The 16,015-nt window shown below is 34.0% G+C and overlaps 1 protein-coding gene and 1 long non-coding RNA gene across 4 annotated transcripts in view; one reads left to right on the top strand and one right to left on the bottom strand.

The window, feature by feature from the left end:
- Nucleotides 1–476: 476 nt before the first annotated feature.
- On the top strand, nucleotides 477–14,861 carry LOC126694330 (meiotic recombination protein SPO11-1-like). Of its 3 annotated transcripts, XM_050390560.1 has the most exons (15): nucleotides 9,814–9,884; nucleotides 10,001–10,100; nucleotides 11,250–11,323; nucleotides 11,427–11,528; nucleotides 11,934–12,007; nucleotides 12,243–12,259; nucleotides 12,910–12,979; nucleotides 13,051–13,087; nucleotides 13,290–13,337; nucleotides 13,426–13,484; nucleotides 13,548–13,579; nucleotides 13,700–13,805; nucleotides 14,003–14,123; nucleotides 14,206–14,269; nucleotides 14,359–14,861. In XM_050390560.1, the coding sequence occupies exons 1-15, from the start codon at nucleotides 9,830–9,832 to the stop codon at nucleotides 14,483–14,485; spliced, it is 1,086 nt and encodes a 361-aa protein (XP_050246517.1). In that variant the 5' UTR covers nucleotides 9,814–9,829; the 3' UTR covers nucleotides 14,486–14,861. The 3 variants fall into 3 exon arrangements, 1 of the variants encoding a protein (XP_050246517.1); XR_007645733.1 differs by lacking the exons at nucleotides 9,814–9,884; nucleotides 10,001–10,100; nucleotides 11,250–11,323; ... (9 more) ...; nucleotides 14,206–14,269; nucleotides 14,359–14,861 and adding exons at nucleotides 477–1,876; nucleotides 2,079–2,319; XR_007645734.1 differs by lacking the exons at nucleotides 9,814–9,884; nucleotides 10,001–10,100; nucleotides 11,250–11,323; ... (10 more) ...; nucleotides 14,206–14,269; nucleotides 14,359–14,861 and adding exons at nucleotides 477–1,876; nucleotides 2,079–2,319; nucleotides 4,712–4,977.
- The window catches only part of LOC126694342 (uncharacterized), a 29,506-nt gene continuing 14,253 nt past the window's right edge, over nucleotides 763–16,015 (bottom strand). The window contains exon 2 of the long non-coding RNA XR_007645740.1: nucleotides 763–862. This is a non-coding gene — a long non-coding RNA (uncharacterized LOC126694342). The remainder of the gene's footprint in view (nucleotides 863–16,015) is intronic.

Genomic DNA, 16,015 nt, shown 5'->3' with positions numbered 1-16,015 from the left:
AAATGTCAGCAAATTAGAAAATATAAGAACAAAAGGAAAGTTATAAAAACTTGAAGACAAAATTAAAAACATAGACAAAACTGATAAACCAAAAAAGTATTTTCATCAAAAATTTAGGCGAATCCCAAAATCACTCTTAATTACATGTCTTCATTTTTGTTGAATGGAAACATTTTTTTTTTTTTTAAGAGTAATTGAATGGAAACTTTTTATTTATTATTATTATTGGAATTGAAGGGAAATTTATTGTAAAGCAAATGACAAAAGAGTCCTATAACAAACAAACAAAAAAAAAAAAAAAAAAAGAGTCCCAACAACAATTGTGAAACCGGTGGGGCCCTCCCTAGTCAACACACGGTATGGATTGGCATTGAACGGCTAATGTGAAAGGAAAGCAAAAGGTACACTCACCTTTTGAAATTTAAATAAAAATAAATAAATAAAAACTAATAGAGGAATTCAGCTGCACCTCCTGAAATGAATTTACAATAAAAATGCCTTTCAATCGGTATGTTTGGCATTGAAAGGCTAATGTGAAAAGCAAAAGCTGCACTTTCCTTTTGAAATTCCCAAAAAAAAAAAAAAAAAAAAAAAAAAATGCAAATAGAGGAAGGACGTTCCATCCCTCGCTAGCAGTAGCAGAGTAGTAGTATTAGATTTAGAGCAGAAACAAAAGAGAGCAAGGAAGGACGTTCCACATTCAAGCTATTATGCGCTGGAGTTGGTTCATGCCATTTCATCATTTCTTTTTTAAAAGAACAGAGGAAAGAGAGGAAACAGAGAGAGCGTTTTATGAGAATGGAAGCAAGTTACTTGAGAAGCTGATTGCCTCTTGCAATGCCAAGCCTATTCCCATCCGTACCTTCTCCGCTCAACAGCTCCGCCAAGCGACCAACAACTTTTCTTCTGAAAAGCTGGTATTGGGGTTCTCTATTTGGTACAAGGTTTCTCTTGAAGGACGAATTTTTCTCATTAAGGCTTCTTTTGTTCGCAATACCAAGCTTATTCCCATCCATACCATCTCCCTTCAACAACTCCGCCAAGCAACCAACAATTATCCTGCTCAACATCTGGAAATTTATTGGTACAAAGGTTCTCTTGAAGGACGAATTGTTCTCATTAAGCGTTTAGATAATTTGGCCTATATAGCCATCAATGATTTAGTGATTTCTGCACAATTGAGTGGTCACAGCAATGTATTAAAGCCCATAGGTTGTTGTCTCCACACTCGAATCCCCATTTTGGTGTTTGAATTTGCCGCCAATGGTTTCCTTTCTGATCGAATTTATGTCTCCCGTGTTACTGAACTACAACATGAGCCGATGGAGTGGGAGAGAAGGTTAAAGATTGCAAGGCAGATTGCTCATGCTCTTTCTTATCTCCATACTGCCTTCCCTAGACCTGTCATCTACATGGGTATGGATCTGCACAGTATCTTATTAGATGAACATGATGTTCCCAAATTGTCCCACTTTCATTTTTCTGTGTCAATTCCCGAAGGTGAAGCTGACGTGGACGCTCCTTTTCTTTCAGCGTTCAAATCCCCCGAGTTTAAAACAGCAGGCAAGGTAACTGAAAAAGCTGATGTATATGATTTTGGTCTGATTCTTCTAGAACTTTTAACTGGAGAGGATTCTTGGCAAATATCTAGATTGACAATTGATAAAGATTCTAGTTTAGTAGCATACATACATAACCGTGCTCAAGGTAGTTGCATAAACGAGATTGTGGATCCTGCAATCTTGGCTGAAGGAGGTGCTAGTTTACAGTACCAATTACAGGCTGTGGCAGACCTTGCCTTGACATGTACAGAAGAAGATCCACAAAGAAGGCCAACTATGGTTGATGTCACCAAACAACTCAGGCGGATTGAAAGGTTCGTTCCATCACTAATTATTTACTCACTTGATTTCATCCAATCATATGTTTAAAAAAGCTAATTTGATGGAGAGCCATTTAATGACATTATTAAATCCCCATTGCTACTAAGAAGCAGGCCTAATAAACTGGTATGCATCTTAAATAATGAAGGAGAATTCTCTATGAGATCAGCCTAATGGTATTTCACAATCACACAGGTTCACAAAAATGGGTGAAGAGCTTGGGGGAAATTTGCAGAATTTAAAGCTTCTTGAGAGTTTTGAAGAGCATGCTTCTGCATCATTTAAAAGGAATGCTTCCAGTGATGAAATCCAAGCAGTGAACGAAGCCTCTGAAAGGCCTCTTGAAGTTTAATTGTGATGCAACTGAATGATGACAGAGCTTGTATGGCAGTTTTAACCTGTGATTGGGAAGTTATCATTATGGCAAACCCTTAAGGTATGTATTAATGCTATAAGAACTGGAGGATAGGTTGTTATTGGCAAAGGAGTTTGATAATTGTTCTTCTGTTTGAATAAAAGGAACGCAAACTAAGTAATTCATGGTCTTAATAAATGACTATGTATGGTGGTTTGTTTAGGGAAAAAAGACATTTGTATTGTTTAGTTGGTTTGTAAATTTTCTTTTTCCAGAATATATGTGATTTCTCAATTTAGTTTGGCAAACCTTTTTCTTTTTGCAAAATAGTCTTAAATTTTAATCATTCATGTGAATTTGGGTCGAAAATTCGTTAAATAACTTATTGCTCCACAATTAATCTTCTAATTGGTATAATTGCAGTTAACACCTTCCCTTTGAATGAGATAAATATTGTTGTCCTAAAAAGTATGAAATGAAAATGTCATTATCCTAACAGAGATGTGCTTAATCCTTCTCTACTTTTACTGCTCCAGTTCATTGTTATCCTCTTAAATTCAAAAGGCACCTTCTGATGGAACTCTGCTGGAGAAATATAGTTGCATAGGGCTGTTTGAACTTAGTACCATAGTGGAGAGAAACATCAAAGACAAAACTCTAGGTCACACACCCACACTAACTCATTTGATGTGCAAAAACTCTAATCCAATTGCCTTAGGTATCAATCTATGCTAAGACAGATATTTGGCATTGTAAAACATATCCAGATGCCTTGTCCCACCATCACAAAGGATAGTCACAATAGCACCAATACAGTTTGTCAAAAAAGCAAGTGTTGTTGGTGCAAACACTAGGCCCCTTGATGATGGAGGATTGATAATAGGTTTTATTTGATTTGAATTTGATTTGGTTTGAACTCTGATTTTATTTCTGAATTATGTGTAATTGACTGTTTTGTTTCTTTCCTTCTTGATTCTTGCTTTGGAGGTCCTACTTCAAAAGGCTCCAAAAAAATAAAAGGCAAATCATTTTGGCATGGTGAATTTGATAGTAGATAATATTGAATTGAAATTTTTCTCTAACTTGGTGGTGATTTCAAGCAGCCTTTAGTGGTGAAGCCCTAGGCTTGTTATGGTCTTTCTTTATAAATCCCTAGACAAGTTTACAAATCTTGTACTGCATCAAATATGGTAGCAGAGTAAAAAATTTGATCCACATACTGAAATTCACAACCCAAAATGACCACAACTTTATGCAGCTTTTGAAACCAAACTCATCGAAGCATTCAAACACTACCACCCTCCTTAGTCAATCATACTAATCCACATTAGGATCTCAACTAAAACACCATTGCCAAGTCCAAATCAAGTTGTATTGTTCCTTGCCTTGACATGTACTGAGGAAGATATAGAGAAAACGCTAACAATGATAGATGTTACCAAAGATTTGGGGCAGATTGAGAGACTTGTTCCATGATTGATTATTTCTAATTTGGTTCATCAAAGTACCTTTCCAACTAGAATAGCCTCTTTTTTAAGCATTGAAAATTCAAATTTTACTATGAAATCAAAGTTTCCAAAAACATAATTTCAATGTAAAATGTGTTTATACTGAAGTTGAGTTTTCAATTTAGTTTGGCAAGCCTTGTTCTCTTTACAAAATAGTCTTAAATTTTAATCATTCATGTGAATTTGGGTCAAAAATTCATTAAACAACTTATTAAAATTGATCGTCTAACTAAAATAATTGTAGTCAACACCTTCCCTTTGAATGAGATAAATATTGTTGTCCTGAAAAATATGAAACCAAAATGTCCTAACAGACAGAGATGTGCTTAGTCCTTCTCTAGTGCTTCTGCTCTTGTTCATTGCTATCCTCTTAAATTTAGAAGGCACCTTCTAAGGGAACTTTGCTGGAGAAATATAGCTGCATAGGGCTGCTTGAACATTGGCTAGAAGTGGAGAGAAACAGCCAAGTCAAGACTCTAGATCACACTAACTCATTTGATGCCCAAAAACTCTAATCCAACCTTGGGTATCAATCTATGCTAGCTGAGACAGATATTTGGCATTGCAATACATACACAGATATCTCATCCCACTATCACAGAGGATGGTCACAAACAATTTCATGAACACACACACACACACACAAAGAGTGTAGTTGTTGTGGACACTAGGCCACTGGATGATGGAGAATCAAGGGTGGACATTAAGAGCCACAATAACGAGTTTTATTTTTGAATTATTATGTGTGTGGTTATAACAATATTCTCAATGTTGAAAAATTCAACTTGCTTTCGCATGTTGCTTAACAACAACGGAAATTTTGGTTGGTATGTTCATTTAGCCATGCAAAAGCATTGTGTCCTTTGTCTTGTCCATTAAAGATGATTTGCATTTGATGAATAATAGGAGAGTGGGACCAGTTAATAATAAACATATTCACATTATCGCATATCCAAATGTTTCAGGCATGCCAACAGGTTGATTTCAAGTCTTCCTAGTTCACAATGACTCAAAATTTAAGAGATTAAAAGGAAGAGATTAGAGATTTGAAGGCAAGAGATTAAAGATTTGAAGGCACAGCCAAGGAAGATAAGTCGTGTTCATTGTTAATATTCTTCTACATTGATGCTCTAAGAGTCTTATTCATAGTAAAATGAACTAACCACCCAAATTTGTCTGGCAAACTTATTTCCTCATGACATTACCATAGACAATAATAACTGGTACATTGGCATTAATTCATTCAACTTCTCTTGAAAAAATGATTTCAATCATCCTTGTACACAGCTCTGAATGAAATATATATTGTACACCTCTTAAAGAAAATACATATTGATGTCCCGAATAGAATGAAACAGAAAATTGACAATATCCTAACATAGATGTGTCTTATCCTGCTCTAGTGTTGCTGCTCCAGTGTCTTTTTAACTACAAGAATTCAAATGGATAAACACCAATATGAATTAGAATTAAATACAGAATTTTCTTGGAGAGATATAGTCACAAAGGCCTGCTCAAACTTTGGATGGAAGTAACAATAAACATCTAAGTCAAAGCTCTGGATCACACTAACTCATCTGATGTCCAAGAGGCTCTAATCCAGTAGCCTTGGGTGTCAATCCATGCTGAGACAGATATTAAGCACCGTAAAACTTACTCAAATGACTCATCCCACCATCACAAATAATAGTCACAACTCACAATAGTGTGACTTGGGCCTATGGCTTGTATCATAAAACGTCTGACAGCTCTGACACAATTCATGGCCAATGAACTTCCAAGAAAGAGCCCATCATTCTTCAAAAGAAACCTGATAAAAGTTCAAGAAGCATAGCATTGAAACACAGAAAGTATTTGTGTTCCAGCAAAGGAAAATGGGTGAAAAGAATGGATTTTTATTTTTTATGTTTCATCATCTGACAAATATTAATGGTGGACCAAAAAGGGTAAAAATCCGTAGTAGAATCAACAAAACAACAAACTGGTAGAATTGGCAGAATCTTTTTCCCATTGGTTTCATTCTCATCCTATCAGAAAAATATATCACTTTAAAAAAACAAAGGCATGCTCTAACCAAGACATTTCAACACCTTTCAAATCTGTGCCTCTGAAAGTCCCATCAAGTTTTGCCATCATGAAATTCTATGCTAACCTATATTTTCCAAGTCCTTCTGTTATTGTGTCAAATGGATTCTTCAATCTTCGTCCTTCGGCATCGTCTTTAGTGTGCATCGTCTCTAGTAGAAATTCCACTATAATTCTCATGTAATGGTTTTAAGTAATTTGATAAATATTAATTATAACTTATGACTGCTTTTGTTAATCTCAAAAAATGATTAAATTATAACAATTTACAACCATATAGATATAGTAACTATTTATGCATCTAAAACCCTCGAGATTAGCTTGAAACCAATATCAAATTATTAATGCTATATTATTTAAAAAATTTATTACAAAACACTCATTTTTATGAAAAATAATAAATTATTACCTAAACTAGATGTGGTCTTTGCACTTTTTAAAGATAACAATACTTTTTAAATATTTTTTCTATTCGATTAAAGCATTTGCTTCTTAATTTTTTTTTTCTTTATTTCTTTTTTATAGTTTTTGAACTTTTAAAAACATTGATAACTTAGGATGAGGCATGACACACAATAAAGATATATATATATATATATATATAAAATATAAAATGTAGTTAAAAAAAAAAAATGAAAAAAACACCTATGATGGGGGGTGGGGTTGTTTTGGGTGAGAGGGGTGTGCACGGGTTAAATTGAGTGGGTGGAGGGCAATATTTTTATAACCCCCTAATGGAAGGTTGGAAAAATTGCAATCTGCTGCCGACACCAATCTATAAATACGACGGATCGGTTGAACATCTTTAACAGTTTTAACTTGGCAGGTTGAGCAAATTAGGCGGGTTGACAAATACATTTATCTAAATGAAATTATTTCAATTAAATTGAATAATAGCTTCCCCCTCAAATAAAAAAAGGAATGAAAATTTTTCGAATTTTATTAAAATATCACAAATACTACATTATTTTTATAAAAATGATTGAAATTTTATGACACTAAAAATAAAAACATATGAGAATCTTAGAGTGGACATGTAGATAGATTAAGAATTATAACAAAATCTTAGAGAGAGTCGCTAGAGTTTATTAGGGATGATAAATGTGGAAATGAAAAAATAAAAAGAAAGAGATAGAGATGAGTGAAATGAAGTGGATGTGTATGTGAGGTAGAATTTTGCAACATAACAAAGTTTTATATATGTATAGGTGGGCGGGTGGGGTTGTGGCGGGTTATTCAACCTGACCCGCTAAATTATTTGTCAAACCCACCCAACCCGACCTGTCTCACCTAATAGACCTACATGGATTGAGTTGGGTTGGTTCAGGTTGGGCAAGTTAGAAGGTTTATTGCACGGACCTACTTAGAGAGTGCAAATTTTTTCATATACATGGTTTGGATCCAATCATCTTGTGCATTGGACTCGTCACATGTCATTATTTGGTCCAATACATGAGAATTGGACCCAATCTTTGCCAATTTCCAACCATTTTGGATTAATGGTCCAAGTATCATAGCCAATCAATGGCCTTGTAGCTAAATTGGCATCTCCCCATGTACTAAGTGGTTGGGAGTTTAGGAGGAAAAATGTTTGAGTTACGGTGTTAGCAGCATATTATAATTATCTCTATGAAAAAAGAAAAAGAAAAAGAAGTCACAACTGATTTGGCAAATAGATATTAAATGGTAATTATTAATTTTGGGGAAAAGAAAGAAAAGAAGATTCTTTTGGTTGTATGGAAATGCCTCAATACAAATTCTCCATGATCCTTACCTTATATAAGATCTCGAGCTCGTTATGGGATTTTAAAGATTCTGCTTAGGTGAATTTATAGAAAGATGAATATAATCATAACTTCTAATTTATGGAGGGAGAGATTTTAGGACAATCTCAACGCATGACAACTCAATATGGTATTGTATATTTAAGGAATATATTTTCAGAGTAACCCTTTTTTTTAAGGACAAGGCACACAATTTTTGAAGCTTAGTAATAGCTAAAAATCACTCTCGTTCTCCTTCATTCCAGAAAAACCCATTGGAAAAAAGTTGAAAAAACTCCAACAAAGTTGGTTACAATGGAATACTCCTCCGCAGAAGTGGTTAGATATTAGAAACAAAAACCTTTTTTCTCGTCTAATTGTTGTTTTATTTTAATAATTAATAATCTTTATTTTTGGTTTTTGTCTTTTTGTTTAATTTTCTTAAGTGATGGAAGTCTTGCAGAATGTCGGTGGTATGTTTTTTTAGATGAATTTGTTGCATCTTTATTTGATAATTTATTTTTGATACTCATCTTGTTTAATTTCATAGAGTGTTTTTTAGTAAATAAATAAAATAGAAAACTACAAGAAAATTGTGTATGAACTTATAATGACAATAATAACAACACTCATTGACATTAATGGGATGATGGGTGACCCTTTTTTTATATAATTCCATAGTCAGAAAAAAGGGAATTTGATCCTTCAACTTTTTTGTTAAAATTTAAAAATAATAGGAAGTTTCAGTTTCTTTTTTGTTTAATATGAAAAGAAAATGTCAGTTGAATTATAAAACTCATGATGATAATATGGCTACTTTAGTTTAAATTACCAAGTTTGTATTAATTTTCAGAACAAATTCTTCACTCATATATTTCAATGTTTCTTATTTTTTTTTTCATTAGAAATAAACCAGAGGTTGGTTTGTTATTGCAGGACAAGTGGCAATTCCTATAACACTTTGCTTTTAAACATTTTCTATTGTTAGGAGTGTATAATATTTCTATAGATGCTGAGGAAGGGACAGTGAAAGTTACTGGGAGAGTAAATCCGAATACACTATTGAGGGTGCTAGAAAGGTATAGGAGACATGCAGAGGTCAAATGGATTCGGTTTGATGGTGAGGTTAGGGAAAGAGGTTACTATTATTATGGTGAAAATGGATATGTTCCATCTCCATATGCTCCTGCTCCATATGGGGTGTCATACCATTATCCAGTATCAGCAGGGTATGAATACCCACCATATGGAGGCCTTGATTACCCATGGTATGACAGCTGCCGCCACAATTATTTGGTGATCATTTTTTTCTTTTAATGTTTTCTTTATTTTGTGTAGTCTATAGTTTACACACTAGTTTTTGGACTGAATTTACTCCAATGTGAATTTCCTGACTCAAAAATGCACCACAAGGAGGTTTGCCTTTGATGTCTTGAAAAATGCTACTCTCAAAGCCATAATTGATGGTGCAATTGAACCAATATTGACATCTCCTTTGGAAACATTATGCGAGTAGTGTTACATAGTCACAAGGTGCTTGGCTATTTTGGTTCTTTAGGTCGTTGGTTGTTTACTTAATTCAATTTACGCTTAAGATGTCTCAATTTCTACTTCTTATTATTTAATATTAGTGACCATACCAAGGTTTACTAGCATTCGTTAAAGTTCAAAACTACAAATTGCACTCTCTAAATTTGGAGTAATTTTTTTTTTTCTAAACTTTTAATTTTGTTAATTTCATCATTTGTAAATGTTACTAATGTGGTACTTTCATCCACAATCTTTTTAAAATGTTGTTGCTATAATCCCAAAACGATGTAGTTTAATTATTAAGTTTGATAAAAATTCATTTTAGTTCTTTAATTTTACTTTTATTCAATTGAATCCTCAAAAAAAAATTATAAAAGAAAGAAAATGATGAAATACCTTTTCATTTATATACTTTATAGAGTAAGATATACAATTAAGTTGTATCGTAATTCAATAATAAACGACTAATGTTAGTGATATTATTTTTCATAATTATTCATGATTAAAACAAAATTACTTTCATTTTTTTATTAAAAAAAAGTTGTTGGACTTAGGATAATAATAACAAAATAAGTAACAAAGCTTTAAACCGGGTCGACCTGAAATTTTTACAACATGATTCCGGGTTGGAACCTACCTATAAATATCCAGAAAATGAAAATCTAACATTTGAAAAAATCGTGCACACAGTCACAGAAAGAAAAAATGGAGGGAAACCGTGGGAGCTCACAGCGCTGCGCTTTGTTACGAAAAATCAGAGGTCAGAAAATTAAATTTCAAATTCAAAAAAACGCATTGAAATACATTCACATTCTTCAATCACACTCTCATCAACAATTCAAATTCTTATAATTTATGGTTTCTTTGAATTTTCAGAGTTCACTCGAGCTATAGTACAAGATCTGAGCATCGGACGGTCACCGATCGTTCTCATCGATCGGTTCAGAGTTCACTGCACGAATCCTCAAGCAAACTGGTTCGGTTTCTTCTCTTTCAAATTCTTTCAAAAATTCTTGTTCCTTAATTTTTTTTAACGGAAACATGTGCGAAGAAAATGTAGCCATGTAGGTTTGGTTATTACTCGTAGCAAAATAGTAATAATTATTATTAATTAGTAATTTGATTTTTTTTTCTTTTCCATTTGTTTCAATAACATTGACGATCGTATTTAGGTTTTCGAAAATTGATTCGAAAATCAAACACCACTGTTTTGTAGAATTTCTAAAAGCTTCATTAATTTTCAGCGCGTAATTGATTCGCCAAAGGCCTTTAATTTTAAAATATTTTTTGCTTTAAAAAATTTTTTTTTGTTCATTAGTTTATTTAATGGAATTAGGCTTTATTTATGGTTGAAATGAAAAATGCGTGAAGGAATTGTAGGTTTAGATGAGAATTTGGTTATTGCTCTATAGCAAAATAGTGATTATTAAAATTTAATGAACTTTTATAGTAGGCTAATCACTATCCAACTGTTATTTGGCTATGAAGGCTGGTTATAGCAAATAGTATTGGACCTAAGGTGTGAGTTGGAGAAAATAACACATTTAACGCTAGGAAGTTGGGACCACAGCCGCAGGCACCACTAGGAAGTTGTGATTACGGCACTGGACACAAGATGTACGCGCCACGTGTCCATCTCTTTACATTCTAGTGTTCATTGAATGCATAGGATTTGGCTTGCATCCAACGCCTTTGTGCAATGGATGTAAGATGGATGCACCACATGTCCATCTCTTTATATGCGGTGCATCTATTGTTTGTCTATTGCTTGAGATTTGGTTTGGCCTGCATCTAGTGTCTTTGCACATTAGACACAAGATAAACACGCCACATGTCCATCTTTTTATATGTCGCATGCTTCACAAGATTTGGCTTGCGGACATGAGATAGACATGCCATGCGTCCTTCTCTCATATGCGGTGCATCCAGCACATTGGATGCAAGCCAGACCTTTGAATAAAAATGGGATGTAGTTGAAAATGTTACTAGCATGAGGTAACTAGCGTTTGTCATTAAATTCATCAAGCATGATTGGGATGGAGTTGAAAACGTTACTATTGTTGTATGCAACTTTGCTGATCCCAAAATTTTGGAACTAAGGTTTAATTTTTATTGTTTTATGCAGCTGTTGCAGCTCTGTATTGCCAAATGGGAAGGAAATTCTCACACTTCAAAGGGAAAACCATATGCATAGGCTCGGTGAGTGGGTTTTGACCTTAATCACTTATGAGAACCTTACAATGAGTCCTCAATTGTATGGAATACTATCCAACTATTGATGAGTTATTGAATTCTATTTCAGATGTCTTGCTAAGAGTGCTATTGATTGTTCAGCAACTTCTGCAAGAAAACCGGCATGGGTCCAAGAGAGATATATATTACATGCATCCATCTGTATTTTCAGGTAAATCTGAATTAAGCTTCAGTCCCAATTTCAAATGATATTTCTTTTTATATTCAAGTTTCCCTATTACTGTGATAGGAATCTGAAAAATGCATGTTCAGTGGAACAAATTTGAGTATCTGCCCTTAATTTATACTTTGCGCAATCACTTTATGTTAAAGAAAGTCACAATCTTGATCATGGGGAGAACTTTATGAGAGATAATTTGGTATCTTTGATTGTGCTCGGGTCTCCATTTGTCAACATTGTCAGTTATTTTAAAGGGCATAAGTCAGCACTTAGATATTTCGGAGAAATCTGAACTTAAAAGTTAGATAGTATTAAATTTTCTTCCACAGATTTCAGTCCTCGTCTGCTTGAATGACATTGCTTTCTTAAATATCTTCTGCTTATTCTGCAATCCAGAACAGTCAGTTGTAGACCGGGCAATCAATGACATTTGCATCCTTATGCAATGCAGTCGCCACAATCTAAATGTGGTAGGTGTTTTCCTTATGCTTTCTTTTTCACCTGAATATTGCTAATTCGTTTTTGGTTCTGCTGGAGTGTATAAAGCCTTTGTGGTTTAAACTGAACAAATCAGGGGAAGGCTTAAGAAATTTCCAAGTGCATGGCTGCACTAGCCTCAAATTTTTGTAAAACCTGTGTCACTTTGTTGTCAATTACAAAGAACTTACACTTATTAAGACATTTATATCTTGTCTCTTTTGGCAGGTTTCTGTGGGCAATGGGTAGGTACTTGAGATCACACTCAGACCTTTTAAGATAAGTAGACAATCATTATTTTTTTCTGTCTGAATTCTCTTTCTAAGATTGTACTCAAAGTGTTGTTTGCCAATAGCATATATGTGCTACTGGGTGAATATATCATATCTTTCCATGTCATAGGATTTTTATAGCCACTGAAATGTAATATACGTTTAACTGAATGATTATCAACATGAGTAGTTTATAAATTTTTGGATATATGGCATTCATTAGGCATAGCTAATAATTTCTATATGCTGAACTAATTATTTCCAGTGATCATAAAATTTTCAGATCTACCCTCAGTTTATGTACTTTCCATTGGACTCCAACAAGGCAGACCTTTCTTCAAGTAAAAATAAAAATAAAAATAATAATTAAAAAAAAAACCCTCTTTTGTGACGGGATTAAATAGTCCTTTAGAGGGGGGGGGGGGGGGGGAGGGGGCGGCTCTGGATGAGCGATAGTACTTTACTACTTAAATAGTTCTCAAACTCTGTTTTTTCATTTTTGAATTTTCTCAACTACATAGCTGACCCTTTGACCCATAATATGCTGTGTTGATTTTTCTGTAGCATCCTTAGCCAATGTGCTTAACTGTTAAAATTTGTTGATCCCAATATTTCTGTTACAGGTTGGTGATGGGCTGGATAAGATTCTTAGAAGGTGGAAGGAAGTTTGATTGCATAAATCGTCCTAACACGGTAAGAACAGGAACTGGTATGGTTATTTAATTGTCTTCAATTTATATATGTCTGAACCGGTTCCATTGCAGGCCCACCCCATCCCTGTTCAAGTTGAAGAAGTCAAAGGTATCCAATTACTAAGATAATATGCAGGACAATTTAGGACAATCTATGTTTATAATTGATGCAGGCATTGGCAATAAGATTTATCTATTTTTTTCCTATGCATTAGGTTCAAGGATTTTTTATGGTATTCCTCACTTGGTGTCACATATTGTCTTGAATACAGAGAGTAGATAATTGAAATTTTCCTAATTCTTGCATGTAGACATTGTTAGTGTTGCTGACTACATTCTAGTTGTGGAGAAGGAATCAGGTGAGCAATTATACTGGTAATACCTATAGGAAGCACAACTTCAAGTTCTAAGATTCTTCCTTTTGACTAAATTATTAATGATATGCAGTATTTGAGCGATTAGCTAATGACCAGTTCTGCAATGCAAACCGTTGCATTGTCATCACTGTAAGCTCTTCCTTAGGTCATTAGGCTCATCTCAAAATCCTTTTTGACCATTTTTTTTCACAGGGAAAAGGCTATCCAGATATCCCCACCAGAAGGTGAAAACTTTCACTTTCAATTTACAATGTTTCTCACCGTATTGCCATATAAGTCACTTATCATTTTGTTTTCATGTATCTATTTGGGGTTTCTGTGAATATATGTGTTTGTACCAATAGGTTTTTGCGGCTGCTCATTGAAAAGTTGTGTCTACCTACCTATTGTTTGGTTGATAGTGATCCCTATGGCTTCGACATTCTGACCACATATCGGTTTGGTTCAATGGTTAGGTTTATTAAATTGTTAATGATATTGTTTTTTATTTATCATCCACTTGAGCAAGCTATACAACATATATACTGGCAACTAGGAGTCTAGGAATATGTATATGAAACTCTAGAACTATGTAAATTTCCAATTTTTTTGAAAAGTTGACAAGTTTTTTTATTTTTTATTTTTCTCTTACACTTCTATTTTGTTAGCAAATGGCCTATGATGCAAAGCAACTGCGTTGCCCAGAGGTATGCTGGCTTGGAGTTTTTCCTTCAGATTCTGAGAAATACTGTCTTCCACAGCAATGTTTCCTTCCTCTGACAGCAGAAGGTGATAGATGGTACTTGTAGTGTTTCAGATAGGCTTTCTTATGTACGTAGTCTTCTGCTAATGTTCCTGATATTCCTGCCAGACAAGAAGAAAGCTGAAGCTATGCTAAATAGATGCTACCTGCAAAGAGAAGTCCCAAGATGGAGGTAAAATTCTGTAAAATAACCTGTCATTTTTCTGTTATCCTTGTTTGCCTGGACTACACAGATTCTGAAGTTTTACTTCATCATGAAAGGTTGGAACTAGAGTTGATGCTGCAAAGAGGGGTGAAATTTGAGATTGAAGCATTGTCCGTGCATTCACTATCCTTTTTGTCAAAAGAGTACATAACATCTAAGATTCAAGGTGGAGTGCACATTTAACTCGTCTGAAAATTTTCAGTGTACCTGCTACCATCTGGGAGAACATTTATATGATATCTGCAAGATTTAAAAGTTTAAAACATAATCTTTAAACAATGTTCTACAGTCATAGGAAGAAGTCCAGTCAAATAGAGCCCAAGAACTTTCTTTTGGATCCAAGAAATGGCTCTTAGAGATCTTTTTTCCTTTTGGAAGATACAAGAGCAAAACACAGCCTATTGATATTGGAAGAGGCAAAAGTCTTGCAATGTATCATTTTTGGGTCCAGTGAAATTCTTAGATATAGGAAGAAGTCTTATCAAATGGAGATTTTTTCTCGCAACCATCTTCCATTTGTTAATGCAATATATAAGAATCAATGCTAAAAATAGTACTACACTCTTGATCGTGAACTATCAATTTCTTGTTGAACCCTATGAATTGAAAATAAGATGCTTCAAATTTGAGAGTCCAAGAGTTCTATAAAACGTTCTTGATGGGGAAAAGAATGTGAATGAAAGATCCCATTCATAGTTTTGGAGCATCATCTAAAAATGGTCAAGTAAATTGCTAACAACTTTCAAAGGAAAAAAAAAAAAAGGATTTTGGAAAGGGTTTGGATGTGGCAAACAGAAATCATTATTTGAGTAAAGCATCGAAAACCTTCAAAAGTTGATGCTAGTAGGCTGCTTGATTTGATTTTTTTTTTTTTAATAATTCAAGAATTGGGGGTGGAGGATTTAAATGCTGGTTGTCTTTGTTGAAACATCATCAGGTGCTAATTAGTTTGAGTTATAAGGCTCTTGACAGTTTGCTAGTTTAAATCAATAAAATAACGTGATCGATCTTTGGTTTAAACCAACTGGTTCATCCAATTGAAAAATGGAATAAGGAATGGGTAAAAAGAAAAAGCAATGGATTTTTTTTTTTTTTTTTCCTTTATGTGAAAAAAATTATTGGTTTTCATATGGATCCTATTTACATGTTGCTTGGCCATGTCAAAAATATTGGATTTCAGTATTTTATTTTAATAAAATAAAATAAAAATGCGACAGTGATCACTTTCTGTGGGTGAAAGGGTGATCTAAGACCTTTTTTCTTCATTAGAAGGACCAAATTCTTGAATTTCTAGGAGATTGGGCTTTAGGAAGGCCTGCTGTGTTTCTTACAATCCACAGCTCTCACAAACATTCATTGCCTGGATATGGGCTTTTAGTCCTGGGAAATTCAAGCTTATTCCAATTAGGCCCAAATGTCTTCTTGAATGTTTTAGAAACACACAGCGAAAAGCAGAAAATCAAAGTCCATTTACAAAATTTGACATTATACAATTATATATATATATATATATTGATAAATCACAGTATACTACAAATCTACAATTCACCATCACGGACGAATGCTATATGAAACCTAACAAGTCGGTAGATTAAAGACAAGAATCACACAACCACATCATGGTCCGCGTATCACAGCCAGCATCACAGCTGATTTGGCTAATAGAGGCAAGGAATGATACAATAAAACGGTAAATAGTAATGATTTTTGGGG

The sequence above is a fragment of the Quercus robur genome, chromosome 8 (assembly GCF_932294415.1).
Source record: "Quercus robur chromosome 8, dhQueRobu3.1, whole genome shotgun sequence".
NCBI classification, from domain to species: domain Eukaryota; kingdom Viridiplantae; phylum Streptophyta; class Magnoliopsida; order Fagales; family Fagaceae; genus Quercus; species Quercus robur.
The sequence above is the reverse complement of the archived record's forward strand: the minus strand, read 5'-3'. Positions and strand labels throughout refer to the sequence as shown.

What these genes read in the sequence shown, in the direction of transcription:
- LOC126694330 (XM_050390560.1), top strand. Translation starts at nt 9,830, where the DNA reads ATGGAGGGAAACCGTGGGAGCTCACAGCGCTGCGCTTTGTTACGAAAA. An exon ending in AAACCATATGCATAGGCTCG is followed by an intron (nt 11,324 to 11,426) that starts GTGAGTGGGTTT and finishes ATTCTATTTCAG; the next exon opens with ATGTCTTGCTAAGAGTGCTA. An exon ending in GCATAAATCGTCCTAACACG is followed by an intron (nt 12,980 to 13,050) that starts GTAAGAACAGGA and finishes GTTCCATTGCAG; the next exon opens with GCCCACCCCATCCCTGTTCA.